This window comes from Triturus cristatus, chromosome 3_2, assembly GCF_964204655.1.
Source record: "Triturus cristatus chromosome 3_2, aTriCri1.1, whole genome shotgun sequence".
Taxonomy (NCBI): domain Eukaryota; kingdom Metazoa; phylum Chordata; class Amphibia; order Caudata; family Salamandridae; genus Triturus; species Triturus cristatus.
The window spans coordinates 1,001,692,049-1,001,713,984 of NC_140584.1; the positions used below are offsets into that span (position 1 = coordinate 1,001,692,049).

Sequence of the window (21,936 nt, forward strand, 5' to 3'; positions counted from 1 at the left end):
CAACCTACACTCGGAAGAGAAGAATTTTGACTGCATTTTATTAAAATGCTGGAAAAATTGTTAAAACACAAAGGCTTAATCGATTTTATGAAAACAGTTTCCAGAAAGGCTGTTCCACATCAGAAAAAAATAAAGTGTTATCAGCAAAGTCGGGCTTAGATAGTGGTCTTTTACATTTGTTATTCGAGTTTCATATAGATACTTTAGTAAGGATTAAATTAAATAATGCTCCTTCTATACCATCTAAGATTAATATCTATAATGGTCGGAAACAATGGTTGAATAATGCCCACCTCCATTTTAAATGGTTTTACCTCTGATCTTCCAGCCTGTTTAATAGAGGTAACCTGTCAATTTCCAGAAATGGGTGGTAGTTGAATTAGTTGTTTAAGCATATGATGATCATCTTATCTTGCTTTGACTCAACCCCATAAATTTGCTGAAATTATTAAACAGAGTAGATTTATTCAGCTTAGCCAATAAATTCATAGCTAACAATAATCTCCACTAAACTTAAGCTTTTTTAGTCAATTGGCAACTCTCTTGAAAAGAATAAGGACATACCATTATCTTGGATTTTCAATGATTTTTGCATGAGCTGGAGGAATCCTCTTTCCAACATTGTCTAAATGTATTCCAATTGTTGCTGGCCTTGGCAGAATTAACTATCGGAATGGTAGCTGTGCAGTTATAGCACCAATGTGTTTGCAGTGAAGGTTAATGCCATGTCACTTTATGGGGTCATGCATTAATGGCACAAAACTGCAAAACTGGATGTTCTTCATCTATAGTAAACAATGTCATGGTACTTCCCAGGCCAAAATTCAATAAGAATCCAGCCTTATGGGGCTGTCTTTTTAAGCTGCTCAACAATAATTGGTATATGTATACAAAGGTTTTAATGCAGATCTAGGCTTTTTAAATTATGAGATTTGAGTTATGCGAGAACAAGGTCAAACACAATCTGATAATTTTTCTATGAATCTTAAAACCTGACTAAATAGATTATGCTAGTCTAGCTAGATTACGGATTACTACTGGGTAGGAATTAAATTAGATAATATTATGATCTATGAAATCAAGACCTTTTTGAAACTTCAAACAAAATAATCATTCTATGCTCACAATTTTTTTACACTTAAAAATCATATTCAGTATGGAACAAATATATTTTCAAGTAAATATTACATGGATGGACTTAATTTATCAGCAAAGGTCAAACAAATGTTTTCCAATTCAGATTATTATTTTGGCAGTATTGCAATTACCTCAATGCTGTGACTCAGAGTAAAAAGCAAATGTTATACTGGTTATGTATAAAACACATTGAGCTTATAGTTGGCTTATCTAATGGAAGAATTTCTCTGAAATATATTAGTTAAGTCAGCAATTTATTGTGATAACAAAGCGCTTCCAATGAAATAATTAGCTGAACAGTTAGATTTTTACCTTATCATTTTAAGAAGATTTTAGAAGTTAGTGCTTGAGTAACAGGGATATGTGATATCTTAGTATTCACATTTTAATTTCTTTTTATAGCAGACAACCATGAGTAACAAGATTTAGCTACTGTTATAAACAGGCTGCTGCCTTGGTTTGTGTTTAGATCTTGAAATGTTATGCAATAGACGTATTAACAAAAGTCTGTATTTTACTACTGTGTGTGATGTTTTATCAAACAAAGAATACTACCTAAAAATTCTGAACTGTTAAAATGAAACGGATATGTAAATATGAATAACTTTCTGTGTGGTTTATTCTTGTGCAACTAGTAATTATACAACCTGCCCTTCATAAATCATTGCTCTTTCGGTGTCTTTACTAACTACCAACTATGACAGGTCTCATAAACAATGGTCACTTAAACCTAATTACAGTGATCTGCAAGTTCATTAAAGATATCTCTTAACAAAAGTGTATTTTTCCTGTTTCATTTAACTTTGTAGTAACAAACCTACTTTATATGTTAATGGTATGTTTTCTACAAACATTTTATGTATAGCATTGTGTGCGGTTTCCAAATTCTCTTCCTACTGCTAGGTGTCTCCTCTGGTGATAATTATAACTTGTTTTTATTCAGCCCTTCATAAGTGCTGTAATTAACAAGTTTACTATTTACCCAATTTAGTGGCCTTTAATTTACCATTCACAGAAGGATAAAGTCCAAGTCAGTCTTGCCGGGATTCAAAGTTGTGACCTTAACTCAATGAGCAATCCAATGGGCTCTTGATAGGTTGTCCTACTACAGGGTGCTTCTAAGGGCTTCCAGTCTTGAATCCTTCCAAGGCAGCACTTGCAGACCATGGGAATGCTTACCTGTGCTAGCCTTGAGTTGTTTTGCTATATTTGTTTTCTTAAAGAGTACTTCCTGACCCATGCATGCTATCTGTGCGTTCTGTGTTATTTCCCTGGATGGCTCCATATAAGTCATATTAATGCAGGGGTCTCCAACCATTTTACTAGCAAGAGCTACTTACGTTAGATGAAAATCATCCAGAACTACTAACATTATTAGTCTTGTAATAGTGACAAATTCATTCAAGATTACATGATCTATCACTCAAATATCAGTGTTTAAGATATTTTGGAAATGTACCCATTTGCCTCCAAACGTTGCTTAGGAGTTTTGACATTACACCCATTTTCATTTTTATGCACTCAATTTTAGTATACTTTTATCAATTCAGCCATGCAAAAGCTTCTAATTTAGTAAGGTGGACTACAACACAGGAGAGATACTTGGTAGCTGGAAAGCTACCAGTAGCTTACGAGCTACTGGTTGGAGAAGACTGTGATATCGGGTTCTCGAAAGGCACATATTCCTATTGGTGTTAATGTGTTGGTAGTGCATTGACAGAGTAGATATAATGGTGTGATCTTGATGCAATTTGTCAAAGTTAAGATATTAAGCATTAGTGAACTGTTGATATCACAAATAACTACTTCACAAATTACCTAAAAATTGAGTGCATGGTCACAGACTGTGACCTTCCTCAAAAGATGCACACTAAGTTTCGAATCTTGGACTACTGCTGCCTCTGCACCTTCCCTGTGGGAAAGTAAACGTTTCCAGATTCTACTAGGCAGAGTTTAGCACTTGCCACCAAAGGTGTAACATTAAAGACACATGGCTAAGTGGTTTAGCATCTCACACTACTCCACCTATTTTGCCACAGATTGAATGCCCTGTAGGGGAATTTAGAGCCTACCAGAGAAGTCAGTGCCTTTGTCCTTTCTGAGGCACTTGTCTGATAGGAATAACCAGAGTCTCATGTAGGTAAATTGGGTGCTTCCTCGCTTTGGAAGTTAGGACAAACAATGACTTACCTGCAACGTGTTAACTGGGAAGGAGGCTATGGATGGAAAGTCCATGATCTGCAGGTCGTGGACGTGGCCGTTCATGACCACGGCCGGCAAGTAGACGCGCCGTGCCTTGGTGGACACACACACCTCGCTGAACTCGTTGTAAAGGAACTGACGGACGATGGCGCTCTTTCCGACCCCTTGCGCCCCAAGCACGGCGATCTTGAAAGTTGTCACCATGCCTCCCTGCCGTGGCCCTGCGTGACGTGGCAGCCGGCCCTCTGACACAGTCCACTGCGTGTGCGCTGGCAGGTGGGGCCCTGAACTGCATATTCCGGCGGCTGCGGGTTCAGCCACAGTCTGGAAGCATGTCCTCTTGGCCTTTAGGGAGGCGTGCTGATCCTGGAGGAAGGAAAAAAAGGGGTCAATGATCATATGAAACATCATACTTCTGACCCTAATGGGGGAACAGGGGAGGGCAGCCCAACAAGAGAGAAACAACGATAAGCGGGGCAATATGCATACACAATACCCAGTATAAACTTCTGACTTTCTTCAAATGACCATATCCTAACAGTGTGCTCATACTGCAAGGCGAACTAACGTTAAAATTAAAAGGACTGCATTTCCCAGAATGCAATGGCATGTGGTACTGAAATAAGTGGTGTGACTAAAATCTCTCATTGCCACTACATAGCAATGAGTTCCAAAATTTACAAGAAGTGAGTGCGTGAAGGCTAGTAGATAAACTTAGCATCATAATTAAAAGGAGGGGTGAACCACAAAATTAGTTAATTTGGCTTTTGCCTGCAATTAACCAATGAATCTCATATTTCTCACTATAGGCCTTAATTTAGGACAGACGTTTCCAATATAGGTCCAAGAAAGCCGGAAACCATGCAAGATTTTCAGGATTACAGTTTTGTGCAAAGGTATCTTTTGCAAATAACATGAAAAGCGGATATGGGTTTGTTCCTCTGAGATCTTTGTTGGACACTCCAGGCTGAGGTTAATACTGGTTAAAACGGGCCCACAGCCAGTCCAGATAAAGTTTCACTGTTCTCAGGCAGTTTGTAAGTCAATAGTTAAAGAACAGTACAATATTTTTCAAATATAGGGAAATCCACATTGTGTTAACAGAAGTGCTAAGGAAAGTAGCAACATCTGCATTTAACACTACCCTTCACAGGCAGAGCCCATACTCCTTGGCATGTACTCAAACTGTTTCATAAACCTTGTCATTTTGGCACTTCATTGGAAACATTACAGGAACTTTTGTAGAAAAACATTTCATCAGGGTAAGGTGACAAAAGCTGCAAAAAGATTTTTAAAATCAATAACAAAATGACTGTCTCAAAGAAACAAATGACTGTATTTCATAGGCAGAAAACATCCTATTAACCGTGCATGTTGAGCCTTGGGATGTGTTCAGGCTGATCAAGCATTGCACTCAGTCAAACCAACATTTATCTCTCTTCTCAGATGTGAGCTACAGTAAAAGTTTCAATTATCACAAAATGGCGACCATAAAAATTAAACCAGGATAATTTCTCGATCAGTCAACTATCAAGAAGTCTCTAAATCAATGTTTCGCAAACTGTGGGATGGTCGGGAGCTGATTTTTGGTGGGTCTCAAAAGTCAAAGCAATAAATAAGGATTCCTTTAAATTCTGTATTTATCTTGTTACATTTGCTGCACGCTTTAATTACAGAAGTAAAATGCCAGGCTATCTATGTTTTGTGACAACTTGCTGCGTTTTTTTTAACATGGGGATTTGTGCTTACAAACTCATCTTACTTTACAGGCAGAGAGAGAAAAGTAAAGTGAATTATGTGACAATCATGATGGGGTACAAGTGAAAAGAAAGGCTGTCGGATGTTATTTTTTATAACACAAGAAAATGAAAATAAGTGTAAATGAATTGTACACATTCAACAGTTAGGAGAGCAAAAATGAAAGTACTTTTTTTTGTAATTCTGAAGTGTGCTGAAAACAGATTTAAATAGGATCAAACCAAAGCAAGTCACTTTTACTTGGTGATACACAAATGATAAACAGTCACTAAAACCGATTTACACTCAGGAGTTGCATGCAATTTAGTTTTATCAGTAAAACTGCATGTCTGTACAAATGTAGTTGTCATTTCAATGAAAAATGTGGTCTGTAAAATGACAGTGAGCGACCACACAATGCATTAGTTACATTTAAAAAACACTCACCTCATCTCCATTAAAGCATCGTGGGTCACAAACGTTTGTCTTTCTAAAGATTGAGTTGTGGTTCTAAAAAGTTTGGGAAACACTGCTCTAAACTACAGGGGGTAAAACAGCATTGGCAAAGTCAATAGTTCTCGCCTATGCGTTTTTAGCCATTATGTACACTAGTGTGGCTGCTGTGGAGTGGGGTGGGTAGACTGGGGTAGAGTGGAATGGGGTAGATTGAGGTAGAGTGGAGCGGGGTTAGAGTGGGAGATAATGGAGTGGGGGGATTGGGGTAGATTGGAGGGTGGTGAAGTGGGGTATATTTGAGTGGGGGAGTTGGGTAGATTAGCGTGGTAGATTGGAGAGGAGCAGATTGAATTGGGGTTGAGTGGAGTAGATAGATGGAGGTGGAGGGGGGTTAGATTGGAATGGAGGGGGTACTTTGGAGGGGTGTGGACTTGAGTGGAGTGGGGTAGGGTGGAGTGGGGAAGATTGGAGTAGAGTGCGGTAGATTTGAATGGGGTAGTGTGGGTTGGGATAGAGTGGGGCTGGATAGAGTGGGGTGGGGTGGAAGTGGGGTAGATTGGAGTGGAGTGGATTGGCGTAGATTTGAGTGAAGTAGAGTGGGTTAGATTGGGTAGTGTGGAGTGAAGTGTAGTAGATTAGGGCAGAGTGGGGTAGATCAGAGTTGGATAGGTTGGGTGAATTGGAGTGGGGTAGATTGGAGTGGGGTGGACTTGAATGATTGGGGTGAAGTCAAGATTGGAGCGGAGTGAGATAGACTGGGGAAGAGTGGAGAGTGGTAGACTGGAGTTGAGTGGGGTACACTTGGGTGGAGGTGGGGAGACTGGGTGGATTAGAGAAGGGTAGAATGGAGTGGAGTGGGGTGGGGTGGGGTAGATTGGAGTGGGGTGGGGGACACTGGAGTTGAATGGGTTACATTGGAGTGGCGTGGATTGGAGTGGCGTGGAGATGGATAGGATGGGGTAGATTAAAGTGGAGTGGGATAGATTGAAGTGGGTTAGTTTGGAGTGGAGAAGATTTGAGTGGAGTGTGGTACACTGGAGTGGGGTAGAACTGGGTAGAGTGAGTGTGGTACAGTGCAGTAGATTAGAGTTGAGTGGGGTAGACTGGGTGGACTGGAGTGTGGTAGATTGTGGTGCAGTGGGGTAGAGTGGAGTGGGGTAGGTTAGAGTGGAGAGGAGTTGGATAGATTGCATGGGAGCTTGGAGTGGAGTGGGGTAAATTGGACTGGGGTAGATTGGAGTGGAGTTGGGTACATTATAGTGGAGGGGGTTGCAATGGGGTATATTGGAGTGGGGTGGATTGGAGCACATTGGATGGAGAGGAGTAGGGTAGATTGGCGTAGATAGGAATAGAGTAGGAAAGATTTGAGTGGAGTACCTTAGATTCGGATAGTGTGGTGTTGATTGAGTTAGATTGAGTGGGGTAGAGTGGGGTGGATGGGGTAGGGTGGAGAGGAGTAGATTGGAATGGTGTAGACTGGAGTGGAGTGGGGTAGATAGGATCAGAATGGAGTGGGGTACTTTGGAGTGGAGGGGAGTCATTTGGTTACAGTGGGTTAGATTGAAGTGGAGTAGACTGAAGTGGGGTAGATTGAAGAGGAGTAGATTTGGGTGGGGGGAGTGAGGTGGGGTAGACTGAAGTGAAGTGGGATAGACTGGAGTGTGATGGATTGGAGTGGAGCGGGATAGATTGGAGGGGAGTGGGGTAGAGTGGGGTGGGGTAGACTCGAACGGAGTGGAGTAGACTGGGCGGAGTGGGATAGATAAGAGTGAAGTGGGGTAAGTGGTGTGAAGCGGAGGGGCGTAGAGTGGAGTGGAGTGTTGAATCATGGGGTGAGTGGTGTAGTCGAGTGGCGTGGCATGTCGCAGAGTGTCTTAGAGTAGAGGGGGTGATGTGGCCTTTCGTAGAGTGACGGAGAGTGTAATAGGATGGAGTGGTGTAGCATAGAATGGAATGGCATTGAATAGAGTGGAGTAGAGTAGCATAGAGTGGAGTTTGCATGGTGTGGTAGCATACTGCCATACAGACAACATATATTTAATTGAAATGACCATTACATTTGCACCAAAATACAGTTTTACTGCACACAAATAATGTGTGCAAATATCATCACCTAGTGTACTGATGCGTTTTGATCGTATTCAAATATTTGTTTCCCCCACATCCAGAATTACAAAAAAGTATTTCATTTGTACTAATTCTGATATATTCTGAAACATGAGCACAGTTATTTTTTTAGTGTGTGTGTGCTAGAAAAAAATATATCCTACACCCTATCCTCTTACATGGATACTCCGCAGGATTGTCACAAATTCTCTCAGTTTGAAGTCAGAGAGAGAAAAGTAAACACCAAGCTCCCTCAGAAGAGAGAGCTTGACATTTGACCTCTGCCTATGAATGCACAGCAACTGTGATAAAATAAGAACAAGAATTAAAGGCTTATTTATTATTAGTTATTGGATTTGCCTTACTTTTCTTGGGGTATTTTGTATTCTCGATTGTGTATTAATTCGAACTGCAATATATGGTGGATTGATACATTTTTTGGGTCTTGTTATCTATGAATGACTCCACTTAAATATGGCCGCCATGCTGGTGAGATTACAGTCTCAGAATTTACCGTTCTTTATGTTTGTTCAAACACACACGACGGTGAACGCGGTCACGTGATTTTCTGACGGGTCTTTTTAACGTGGAAGAAAGACTCATGGCCTCTTTTGCCAACATTGAGGTTAACAGCTATTATACTGCGCCAAAAAACCATACAAGTATGTGCTGCCCGCGAAGTCTTCATAAATATATAGGTATACTGTAGGGCCTTGTGTATCGCCGTTGCAGTTTTTATCGAGCTGAATCTTTTGGTTTTGGTTATACTTTTATATTTCTTTTCGACAGATTCTTTTGGAGGTCTTTCCATTTTGTTCAAGGCTAATACATTGAAGCATCGCTATATTGGAGGCATAAACCATTTATATTTTTTGAGGTGAGAGTTCTTGTAGGATATTCTCTTATCTTTGTCCTTACGTAGCGCGAATGCAGGGACACGTATATTTGCTGTATTTACATCTAATTCAACATTCAAACCGAATTCAAGCATCCTTCACGTGGCATTTTGATTTATAAACTTTCATATTAACTAATATTACCATGCCATGTTGAACTATCACATGACTATACTGCTTAAACTTGGAACTCTTGGTCCTTGATCTGCTCATCGGTACGAACGTTTTTCTGGATAGCGCACAATTCATTTTACTGTTAGCCATAGACTATCATGCTTGTACTTTGGTTGTATTATCGGGTTTTATGAAGAATCTTTTGCATCCTGGGGTAATAATTACCTGTGTTTACGATGTCTGTGCTACTACATTAGCCACATGTGCTCTTTTAGAAATTGGGTTTTTATTTTTACCTTTATTTCCTCATTTTCTTGCTTTAGAACTCGTATATACTGGTGTTCTTGAACAACAACTCTAGACTCTCGATCTTCCATTGATATAACTATCCGTATTCGGGTTATATTGATTATTCCTGATACCTATAGGAAGGTAAGGAAGATTCACTACTGACTTTTATTTTTATTCTTTATTGTGTTGTGTGATGTCCTTTTCTCACAAGCACATTTGATATTATTATTTTTATTTAGCATGGGGGTGTTTGTATTATTCTGCACCCTCATCACTTGAGGTGTTTTCTGGCATTTTTCTTATTTTTGATTTTGACTTTATTTATGCTTTTGCTATTTGTTTATTGTTCTGGTATTTTGATGTTCTGACCCTGAACTTCTATATTTTAGTGTGTTTTATTGAAGACGCTTAATATAGATAAGATAGGATATGTGCGTTTGGACTTGCCTTCTCGGGTTCTTTCTGCTGTTTTTCTCTTTGATTTTGAATTTAATCTTCTGTCTTTAATTTTCTGTCTTTTTCACCCTTTTCACATTCTCTTTATTTTTTGGATGTCATATATTGTATGTGCTGGTTGACTTTATAATCAGACTTTGATCGTGATTGTTATCTTTGTTATTGTTTGTAATGTGCAAATTCTGAGTCTGTGATGTTTTCTGCTCTTTTTTGTTGGGATTGTTATGTCTTATAATTACTTTATTATTGTTATTTATGTTCATTTTTGTATATTGTCATTTATATATGTATTTTATATGTATATTTATGTGGATGTTTTTACAAATTGTTACCGCCTTGACGAAGTTCCCAAGGCACACGGGAACGAAACGTGTTGGCTGTGTGCCTATCTTTTAATCAAGACTACGAATAAAAGAAGAAAATTATTTCCAAATATTGGTGTTGGTCTTATAGGACTCGTGATGGAGTGAGTGCACCTTCCTTTTTTTCTCTATGGACTTCTTGTAAGACAAGTATCTTTAAACAGCAGATACTGGGAGTCGTTGCACTCAAAAGCATATATTGTAATTTAATAGAACCTCAAGTGCTTGACCTTAGTCAGCTGTTTTGTACTTTTGTTGTTACAAATGATATATATGTTTGGTGAAACCCAATTTGTTTATACACCATAAAGTTTTATCAGCAAAACTGCATGTTAGTGTGAAATATTTTGGCCATTTTAATGGGAAATTGACTGTCTGTACATGACAGTGCGCTACCACATCATATTTTAGTGATATACAGCCTTATGTACAAAACCTTTTTTTGAGGTCGCAAATAGCCAATTCGCAGAATCGATACATTTGCAACTGCAAAAAAGGTTTTTAGAATGTACAAAAGCAAAATTGTGATTCGGTAACCTGCTATCATATCACAATTTGAGTCTGCAAATCGGTATTTGGAAGGGGTGTGTTTAGGGCGTCCCATCCCAATACCGATTCGCAGTGGTATGTATGAAATTTTTTGCGACCAAATTGCACTGGCAAAACATTTCTTTTTTATCGACACCTCAAGGGTGGTGGTAACCATTCGCAAACAGGAAGGGGTTACTCATAAGACAGCTTCACCTTTGTGAATGTTGATACAAATATTTTTTTAGAGGAGGCAGTGGTCACATGGACCATTGTTAAATCTTAAAAAATGAAACTTTAACGTTCCATTTTTTACTTTTAAACACATCCCGTTTGCCTTTAAGAAAAACAGCCTGCAATTATTTTAATTTTTTTTAAAGATTGCGTTATTAAAAAGCAATCACAGACATAGTGGTCTGCTGACCTCAGTAGGCTACCATCTCTGTGATGGCGGCTATTCCTAATGGGTTGCAAATTGTGACTCACCCCATTAATATTCATGAGATATACGTGTTGCCCCCCATTAGGGATCACGATTTCCAACTTATAGGTTTTTTTAACATTAGGAGTTGCGATTTCCTAATTTTGATTCGCAAAGGGTCACAAGTGGGGATTCGCAATCCATAAATTCTCTACATATTATCCCACATTTATTAAAAGTGAGTTTTAAAATAAGAACTGAGAAACACTCCTGCCCCTGCCCTGATGGCAATGCTATTAGAGAACTAAGAGGCAAGTCAGGGATCATGTGTACCCTAGATGTGGGCTAGATTCTTATAATACATGGAGCAAACGTTAAGTCCATTTAATCACAGAGAAGAGTTTTTTTGTGCAGCAGAAATGCTGAACTCACATATTTGAAGGTGCTCTCAAATGTGATAATGAAGAAAAAGGTGACTGTCAAATAAAATATTTGCATAGGATCACGCAATTTGAGACCAGCGTACAGGTCAAGTACATTACAGTTAAGTAGAGTAGATTATTCAAGTTACTACACCTGCAGATCTAGTAACATTTTTATGATTTTTGAAGGCCTGAATTTAATTCACGCTAAATCTGTTATATTATCAAAACTTACATAGCATTATTCTGCCTTTTACTGTGCTATAAGCAGTCCAGCCTCACTTCATTTCTGACATACCCTGCATGGAATTCCTTTGCCCTGTGTTCTTCCCCCAAAATTGACAGTATCAGCCCGCATTGTCAGATTTGGCCTTACTCTGCTACACTCTTTTCAGATGTCATATGCACAAGAGCGCAACAGGTGAAATGCGCACTTTATTCATGGTTCCAGCCTGGCTGGTTTGAATTTCAGCACTTAACAGAATGTGCGTCTGCTAGCTTTAGGCCATATAAATCCCACCAGTGGAGTTAATAAGCATGTGCTTACAAAATTTCATGACAACAGCTCAGTGAGGGTGTTCAACAATAAAATCAAATAGGTTGAAAAAATGTGTAAATACGTGTAAATTTAACTCATTTCTGCAAGAAGATTGGAAACATTTCCAGTATACCAGGAAAAATGTAGTTTTGCTAGCTGGAAAGCTCCCCATAAACTGACAAAAAAGGTAATTTTCAAACCAGTTTTCAGTGAATTAAAATATGACCACAAGATGGAGCACTACTGATGCTACCTTATTCGCCTTACTGAAGCACTGGTCCTGCATCCACCTCTTGTGTTGCAGTAGACATACAGTACACCACAAGAAAGTGATGAAGGCAACCTGGTTTTTAATGCGTTGGGTGAGAAGGATGGTGTAAAAGATCCCCAATACGAGAGTTAAATGTTAAAGAACTGAACATGGAAGTGGCTGCTGCTTTGGGATCATTATTACTATTTCAAAGTATGCATTAGGTGTTTGCATCTAAGAATGGAAAAAGACCTACTCTTCCTAATATGAACTCTTAACGGTAGTAAGTCCATTCAGACTGTGGGATGCTGCTTGCTCACGTTTGCCTTTAAAGGAAGACAGATGGAAAATTGTAAGAGGGAGAGAAATGGAAAGTTGTACATTGCAAAGAGAGGATTAAAAACCTACGATGGAAAGTTGGAGGAAAATTGGGCATTTGTAAGATCTGAATAAAGAAAAACAAGTTTTGAAGAATAGAAAAAAAGGGTAAAGGTCCGCTTTCCGGTTAACTGGTAAATATCCCGATTTGTTTTGATGTCAAATTGGAAAACTAAAGGCGTTTGTTAAAAAAATTAAACTAATTGATAATCTACACCTAAAACTCATAAAATGGAAGAAAAGAGGTAAAAAAAGAACCTAAGAAAATGGAACGTGAAGGCATAATAGAGAAAACATAATCATCAGTGATGTGGCCACGGCAAAGAATAGGAATAGGAATTCTCAGACTCAGAACAGAAAATTGTCTGTGTTTCGAAAACTCAAATAATTCTAGGTCTGAAAGTCGATTTAGAAATGGACCAACTGATGTGCCTCTATTGTGCAAAACCCCTTTAAAGTTTGACTAAAATGAAAGAGTAATAGTAGACTGATTTCGAGGCTTGTTCTGGGGGCTATTAAAAATAACTCAAAAGAGTTAATCAATATTTGCAAAGTGTAACTTTAATAGTAATTCTCAGGATGCAGTCAATTATTTCAGAGGTCAGAAAATAGTCATAGTAAAAGATTTAAAGGAAATGCATTTCGAGATGATATTGGTTACAATGTCGCTTCATCTGCCTGCTGAGTGAGGCGTCATAGTAAGCGCCGGGGTGACTACGGGTAGCCATGCGCTATACAAATGCGTATTCATTCATTCATCTGGGCAGTTTGGCATTACTGGGCACCTGTGGTACGATTCAATGTTTATGACAAATATCAGTAAGGAGACAGTATAGCAACCCAGGTTTGGTATACCTGGGCACTTGTAAGTTGTACTAGTTTTTTTTTCTTTCTTTTTTTTTCGCAGAGTTTTATAAAGCGCGAACTTGACCCGAAGGTACCGAGTATCAGATCGCTTTACACAAGCACCAGTTGCGTTACATTAGGGCACATTCATTTTTGTTAGGCATGGGGAGATTAAGTGATTTGCCCAGAATCACAGGATGTTGCACGTCCTTGCCGAGACTCCAACCCGTTTCCCCAGAATTGAGGTCGACCGCCGAGGCCATCTCCTCTCCCCAAGATTCCTAGACTAGTGGAACATTACAAATTGTCTCTAGGGAGGGCAGCATGACAACCCCCAGCAATCCGGTGTAGCAGAGACAGTCAAATCAATGTATATTAGGCAAGCCCTGGCGTTCAGCTACTTGCGACACACTTTGAATCCTAACGACAAGTGCCCAAAAATGATTGCCAAACTATAGCCCTAGGTAGCTTCACGACCTTTTGCCTACATTCGTCCTACCTTGCTCTGCATAATGGTTTTGGCACTGACATTTTACCTAGTTATGTGCTGAAAAATGTCGATCAGTTGTTTGCAAAACTGGCCAAATTTATTATGCATGAGGATTCCTATTCTCATATCTTAATCCCCTGCCCAGGACGTACACAGCAGGTTTACCATCCTCTGTATAATAACTCTGTACAAAGTTATCCTTGGACGACAGGTCCACTATACATAATGGCAAGCCATTACTATCTAGGCAGCACTCCTGAAGGTACCTTTTGGGTATAAAAGAACCACATCTTCGCTGGGTAGCCAGAGGAGAAGTTTCCACGCTGTCAAAAGACGCGGAGGTCACGGCCTGCAGAAGCTCCAGCACGCAGTGGTCTGAAATCCCTTGCAGGTTGTCAAATTCGAGACCAAAACAGGGTCCTTCGGTTTCTCCCATCAGGTAATGAGGTTGGCTCTTCCCTAGGGGATTCTTGGCTTTACACCACATACATGCTAGGAACACGTAGGTACACTTAGATAGGGTTTGCATCGTAGGAGTACGCACGATTACTGCCATGTATCGATAATATATTTACTGTTTTAGCACCATGGTAGAATTCTACCTTTTATTTACTCTGTTGGTGCTTGTACTCATATATCTGTTTCTGTCTAATGATTGTCGCAGCAAACATGTTTTATACTAGAATGACACTTGTTCAATAAATGCTTATTGAAAACGTGCTCACCATTTATTCTGTGTAACTCTCTGAGACCGAGTGAGCACGAGTGACTGATCGAAAAGTACTGTACTGTTTCCACGATACCTGAAGGATCAAGGGTTGTCATGGGCGATAGTTGGCAGGAACTATTCGCTCCTTGGTAAGATTAGGGGGCTTATGGTGGCACTGTGAGCTAGCTGGTCTAAAGGCTTACATATCCTCTGGGGGGGGGGGGGGTTCTGGAATCAGTCTGGACACCAATCTCACAGTTTATGTTGTCTAAACACCCAGAACCTATGTATTATTAGGAACTACACGACATTACATTTTATAAGGGGTCTGCAAAGTTGAAAAGACGAAGGCTACCCAAATTCATATAATTATTTCTTTTAAGTTCCCCTTCCTGAAGTGTTGATTTGGAGAAGTTAAAAAAAGCAGTAAATGCAGCATTTTCCCACTACCACTCAAGTATAAGGGAACCCCTCAACATGAGCAGTCAATTCCTTGCAGCCAGGAGTCACGCCATTTTGGGCGTGACATTCAGTTACGGGGAATTAGAGTTGGGTAAAACAAATCATCACCATGGATGAAGTTGAGAAGGTCTATATTACTCTCACAGAGGGCTAAAATCCATGACTTGGCCAGACTCTGCAGGTAATGTTTAAACGTAACCTTTTAAACTGTCCTAATGAAACTATTTTTCACTAAAATAATCGTTACACCTAATGTCCTGAAGTCCTTTACTGGGTATTCAGTTTACAATGGAATACATGGAGACACTATTTCCATCTATAGGAAAAGAGGTTGTAGCTAAAACACCTGGTGGCTGTTACTGGGCTATTATATAGTCATATACAGACAGGCAGTGTGGGGGGGGAGGGGTGGAGGTGCCTTTACATATATATGTCCTCTTCTAAGCTTCCAGAGTACCAGCAACCACCTAAAAAATGCATAATAGTTGGAAATGGGGCACAAGGGAATAAGGGGTAAATGTTATGGGGTGTTTCTTTTTTTTAGAACAATCTGGCACTATGTTGCTTCTGCTCCTCTTTGGAATATCTCCATACAGAACAATACCATGCTTACTCACTCAGTCACACATTCCTTATATCCCAGTATCCGCTTCCTAAACCAGATGACTCCACAAAAAACAATAAACACAATATCCCTATCAGTAATGAGACTTAAAGGCCCTTGGTTTCCATTAAGATGACACTGCTTCCCTCTTTGAAAGATACACAGCAACTGCAGTGAAATGAAGAGATGGTGAACTGGGTTGTCCTAAGCTAATTATGCTCACAGGACCCAACTCTAGCCTTAGAAGGTTACAAACAACCAACATGATTAAGCTACCCCCTGAAAGTCACCAGCCGGATTCAAAAGTTGCCATCTGGTGTCATGCTCAGGGATTTTGACTCAATGAACCCATAGACAGATTCTACTCTTGTAGGGGGGTGTTAATCCCACTAAGCAAACCTCTCAACAGAACCTGGGCCCTTGTGTTTCGGTCAAAGACATGGGTACTAGCAAACATTTTCCCAGGGGCCTAAATGTATGGTATGTAGTGTGACAGAGAGCAGCATTGATGCCAGCAGGGTGGGGGCCAGGAGTGGTTGGTACTGTGAGTAAAGAGGGGGAAGCGAAGCATGTATATGTGTGGAAAGTGAGTCATTGAGTTATTTTGAGGGGTCATTCCATACAGACAAGTTACTTACCTTTGGTACCACTATCTGGTAGAGACGTGATCTAGCCGCAGTGTCCTTACCTTTGTATTTCCCATGCATAAGACTGGATTCAGAAGATTTTTCTTCGAGCAATAGTCTTGCGCGCCGCTGAGGTGGCTTGGATGACAGAGCCTGCGATTCTGTAACACTACTGGCAGAAGTTATTCCCACCAAAAAGGCTGTTTTGATGGTAAGCCGCCGGTGAGGTCAGGTGTGCAGAGCTTCGAACGGACCACACATCAGGAAGGTGAGGTCCCAGTGAGGCATGATGAAAGGGGCAGATGGGAATATATGTACAAGCCCCTTAAGAAATCCATTTACAATAGGGGATTAAAAAAATGTAGGTTGGTCTGGTGGTCTCAAGAAGGCAGACAGGGCGGAAAGGTACTCTTTGACAGAGACCAGAGTAGAGCCCTGGTGGCAAGAGTCAAAATAAAAAGTAGATCCTGAGAGAGGGAGGCACAAAGAGGATCAGTAGATTTTTCTGACAATATTTTACAAATTTGTTCCACCAGCAGGCGTACACGGTCTTGGATGGAGCCTCCCCTGGCCGCCAAAATAACATTGTAAACTTTGGGAGGAAAGTAGAATGCTATCAACTGCTGCCGCTCAATCTCAATGCAAGAAGGTGTAGAGTTGACAGGTAAGGGTGGAGAACCCTCCCCTGCTGCTGCAACAGAAGGTACCCCCAATACCGCGATGTGTCTTACAAGGTGTGAACAGACATAAGAGATTTGCTGTTAGGATTGAGTGCAGATGGGGAGAGTTACCTTATGGACATTTGAGAACACATGCGAGACAGCCCCAATGCACCTGCTGTACTATAAATGGAAAAAGATATGATGATGTACCCCTAAAACAAGGAACTTATAGATTTGTATAATCTCATTGCCTGTTTGTTCCACCTGCATAAAAAACAAAAAAAAAAGGTCCTCCCAAAGAGGCAGTCTGATTGGAGGATCGAAGCTCAATTAAAGTAGCGCAGAATACCAGACTCTCCGTTGCCAGTCTGGAGCCACAAGACTGACTTGGGCCCGGTCACTCCTGATCTTCTTGAACACTAGGGGCAGAAGGGGTATGGGCAGAAAGGCATATAGAAGGCCTGAGCTTCATCTGAGACAAAAAGGGTCTCCAAGCAAGAACTGCCTTGGAAACTCCAGCGTGCAAAACTGCTGACATTGCGCGTTCCCGGCGGAGGTGGACAGATCTAACTAAGAATCTACCCACTGTTGACAGAGACCTTGCATCACCTCGGAATGGAGACGCCATTCGTGATCCACGGCAACTTTTTTTTACCTGGGGGATAGAATTAATAAAGCTTCCAATTCCCATAAAGAATTATTTAAGATTCTGAAAGAATTTACAAATCCTGCTTCTATTCAGCCCCCACAATTAGCTTCACAGGAGTGGGTTGACTCTCTATTTACTTTCTTTGTTGATAAAATTGACAGTATCTACAGCCAGTTTCCTCACACTACCGCTCAAACGCCAATTCAGAGACTAGATGACAACTGTTCCTTGATGGCTTCTACCCTTAAATTCTCTGAGAGGAAGTTACCCTGGCACATAAAAGGGTGAAATCAGGTTCTCCCACTGACCGAGTTTCCTCCCAGGTTCTATCAGAAATCAGTCCAGCTATTATTCCTAGTTTAACCAGACTATTTAACCTCTTGTTACTACATTCGTCGGTACCTACCAGGTGGAAGGAGGCTATAGTTAGACCCATCCTAAAGAAACCCACCTCAGATCCTGAACTGCCAAACAATTATCAACCAATCTCCCTTCTTCCCCTTTTCGGTAAAATTCTGGAATCACTGATAAACGGGCAATTAGTTAAACACTTGGAAAATAATAAAGTGTTAGATCCTTCTCAGTCAGGATTTCGGGCCTTCCATAGTACCGAAACGGCCCTGCTAGAAGTGGTGGATAGCATTAGATTCTCTTTGGACAATCGAAAATCCGCCATCTTGGTCCTTTTGGATCTGTCGGCTGCCTCCGACACCATCTCCCACACCATCCTTTTAGAGCGTCTATGGGAGGCAGGTGTCGGAGGCCCCGCATTGGCTTGGTTCAGGTGTTATTTGGGTGATCGAACATCCAGAGTTCAAATCGGTGCTTTTACATTTAAGAGCCGATCCATTAACAGGAGTGTCCCCCAGGGATCCATTTCGAGCCCTACGCTCTTCAACTCATATGTATCCCCTTTGGCCAAAGTTTTTAAGCACCACGGCTTTGACACACTATCGTACGCCGATGATACGCAGCTGTTAATGACTCTTGGACCTGACGTTGCTGATACTAAACATAGATTCAGGCAATGCATGCTGGATATAAACAACTGGACGTTAACAACCTCCAGCTAAATGCAAATAAAACGGAAATTGTTCTTTTTGGTAATGCCCAGGCCCTATGGACAAACAATTGGTGGCCTTCTACCCTGGGTACTTGCCCCCTTCCGAAGGTAACAGCCCGCAACCTTGGCATAATGATGGACAATAAACTTTCCATGTGTGACCATGTCAATCATGTAGCACGTACCTGCTACGGGCTAATGCATGCCCTCTGCAAAATCTTTAAATGGGTCCCACTACCTTCCCGTATGCCATTGATCCAGTTCTTAATCATCAGCCGTCTGGATTATGGGAACGCCCTATTCGCGTCCATAAACGAAGAACTTCTAACCAAGCTCCAGGTTCTGCAGAACACAGCTGCTAGACTGGTTTTAAACCTTCCCCCCTCGCTCCCCCTCTGCACCCAGCCTGAAGGCTCTTCATTGTCAGCCAGTCAAGAAGCGGATTAATTTTAAAATCTGCTGTCTTGTCCATAAAACTCTTAACGGACAGGGTCCTCATTACTTGGCTAACAAACTGAAAATGTATCAGCCAGCAAGAACTCTTCGTTCTGCTAATAAACATCTATTAATAATCCAGACGGTTCGTACAGTAAAGAACGGCAGCAGATCATTTTCTCAACTAGCTCCTACTCTTTGGAACTCCCTGCCACTCTATCTTCGCACTGAGATTGACCACAAGAATTTCCGTAGGTCCCTCAAGACTTGGCTATTTTAAATCTACTTTCTCTTTCCAGTCATCCTTCTTGTCTGTTTCTGAGTCTCGTCAAAAGCGCTGTGAGACCCTAGGGCAGAGGTCTTCAAACTGTGGGGCACGCCCTCCTGGGGGTCCGTGGCTGCATTCCCAGGGGGGCGTCAATGTCCCAGTGGACACTTGTAAATGAAGATGGCCTGGAAGTGCATTTTCGAGTTTCCAGGCTGCCTTCATTTACATGAAGCACTGCCATTGTTTAGCCCGTCAATTTCACTCTCATGCAGAGGCACAACAAGGTCCCCATTAACAATTCAGGGATTGTTGCTTTCCAACAAAAAAAATTCAAAAATTATGACAAGTCTGATCCTGAACACATCCTGAACGGGCAAAGATGTGGCTGTAACAATGAAATATTCTGTAAGTATTTAGTTGCTTTTGTTCCCCTCCAGACAACTGCCTATAAAATAATGCACACATTTAAATGAAGAGTAGATGCCAATTAAACTAATTAGTTGGAAGTTCTCTCTTTTAGGTTATGAAACCTCAATTGGTTAGCACAATCATTGCCATGTTTTGTCTGTTTGTGAGACCACAGAGCTACAGATTTGAATCCTGGTTGGCGCAGTGCAGAATAGGGACTTTTATATTTATAGGGCTATGAGGTCCCAGCCTGTGAAAAAAAACCCTGGATAGCTTTGTCATTATTTTAAAATTGTATTACGCACAGTATGATAGACTGGCACAAAATTATTTCATGTTTCTGTTAAAACAGGCACTTAAAAAACATACTGTTAGTAATAAGTAGCCAGACAGTACCTGGTGCGAGCATTTTTATAAGTCCATATAAAAGACTTTACAAAACTCGGCATCTTTATATTATCTCTCAAAAATAATAAAACTGTCACCATGAATCTTCAAGTGACTGCAAAAATTAAATCCTATATTTGCTCCCAGTCAGCCTTAACATTTGGTGGGTAAGCAACTGCATACTTTGACATGCATTTTAGCTAAGTGATGGACTAATCAATGGGGTGCTGTGGGGACTCATTTTTTTTCATTTACAAATGAACAAAGATCGCTTCCTTAGAGAGATTTCCTGAGGAAGATGGCAGGATATTCAGGCTTATTTTTATAATTGACCAGCACTACCATTAGTGCAGAAGTTTCAGTGGCGCTGGTATAGTGATGTGAAGATGCATTACATCCCAAATATGGTTCTGATACCAGTAAAAAGGAGGTTGGGGAGCCATATTCCTTGCTGGAATTGGGGGACAGGTCACTCTAGCTGTGCTGGCAACAGTATCCGAGCACCAGGGGGCCGAAATGTGGGTCTTTCTCCTCCTTTCTAACACAAAGGGACAGACCGCCTTTGCTGTGCTTCGTGCCTAAGAGTGACGGCCTAGTAGAGTGGACAGGGAAATACATACCAATGGTGCTGCACCTGCAGTGGAACTGGGGCCCAAGGGGCGTCAGGTCCCAGCTAAACCCCAATCATGGTTGTTTTACTATCCTTTCTTGCTTGCACTAGGGACCAGTCCATCCAGCTTGTGCCAGTGTTGCTATGGGTCTTGTACCAATGGCCAAAGAGAGGGCACAACGGAAGCAGAGGAAACACCTTAGCTTAGGCCTCACAGAAATGACAGTGAGGATGGGGCAAATGGAGGCCCATTTCCTAACAAGCGGGAAAGGAGACTGCCATCTTCACAGGACAGTAGCTCTAATTTTTTAAGCAGGTGCAGAGGCACTGGGGTCCAGAAGTGTGAAGGGTCCACTGCATCACAGTTCTGACTGTCATACTTTACAAAAGAGGCATGGAGGCTCATTATCCTTGCAAGCATTAGGGCTGAGGGCACCCTTGCTGTAAAGAGGTGGACAACATGTGGGAGCTAATTTCAATTACGTTTCGAGATTGGATTGAAGGCCAGGCAGGAGTAGTAGATTGCTACTCAGTGACAGAACTGTCATTAGTGCAGCAGTTGAAGTTGCTCTGGGGAAAGAGGCGTGTGAGGGGCTCAAACCACCCAAATTTGGAGAGTAGTGTTTTTTGTCAATTTTATCTTTAATGTATTTGCTCTTTTCCATTTATTGTTGATTATTAGCGCCCAAAAAATACACTCCTGAAAATGATCTCATAAACCCCCCTCCCCCTTTGCCCCTCAAGTCATGCCATGAAGTTTTAGCGGGGGGCCTGACTTCGAAATATTTTGCTTAAGGGGGGGCTAAAATCAAAAAAGTTTAAAGACCACTGCCCTAGGGTGATATATGCGCTCAATAAGAACCAGTACATAGACAAAGACATAGACTTGGCATTGGCGGCTGAGTTAATCTGCCCTGGCGTTCAGTGAACCTGCTAGGTGTTGATCCACCAGGGATTTGCCCTGCTGGTCCAGCCATGTCCAGAGATGCAGGGCTTCTTGACAAAGGTCCACAACCCCACCATGCCCTGTTTGTTGCAGTACCACATCGCAATGGTGTTGTCTATGAGCACTTGAACCAACTTTACCTTTATTGAATGGAAGAAAGGCTTTCAATGCCAAGCGAATTGCTCCAGCAAACTGATTTGGACTCTGGTTTCCATCAGAGACCAAAGTCCTCTGATCTCCACCTCTCCCAGATGCCCCAACCCCAATCCCAGGAGTGACACATCTGTCACCACTGTTAGATCTGGATGGGAAAGGGAGAGGGGTCTTCCTCTAACCCAATTGCGGTTGGTCAGTCACCACTGCAGGTCCTGCGCAGTTCCCTCCAAGATTTGGACCATGTTGGAGAGATTGCCCTGATGCTTTACCCACTGGAACTTCAGGTCCCACTGCAGAGCCCGCAAATGCCATCTGGCATGT

At 41.3% G+C, this 21,936-nt stretch overlaps 1 protein-coding gene across 1 annotated transcript in view; it reads right to left on the minus strand.

Annotated features, from left to right (window-relative positions):
- RASL10B (RAS like family 10 member B) overlaps positions 1–21,936 on the minus strand; it is a 466,401-nt gene that overhangs the window by 244,892 nt on the left and 199,573 nt on the right. The window contains exon 2 of the mRNA XM_085649629.1: positions 3,328–3,705. Coding sequence (XP_085505755.1) covers positions 3,328–3,543 — 216 coding nt within the window. The 5' untranslated portion in view covers positions 3,544–3,705. The remainder of the gene's footprint in view (positions 1–3,327; positions 3,706–21,936) is intronic.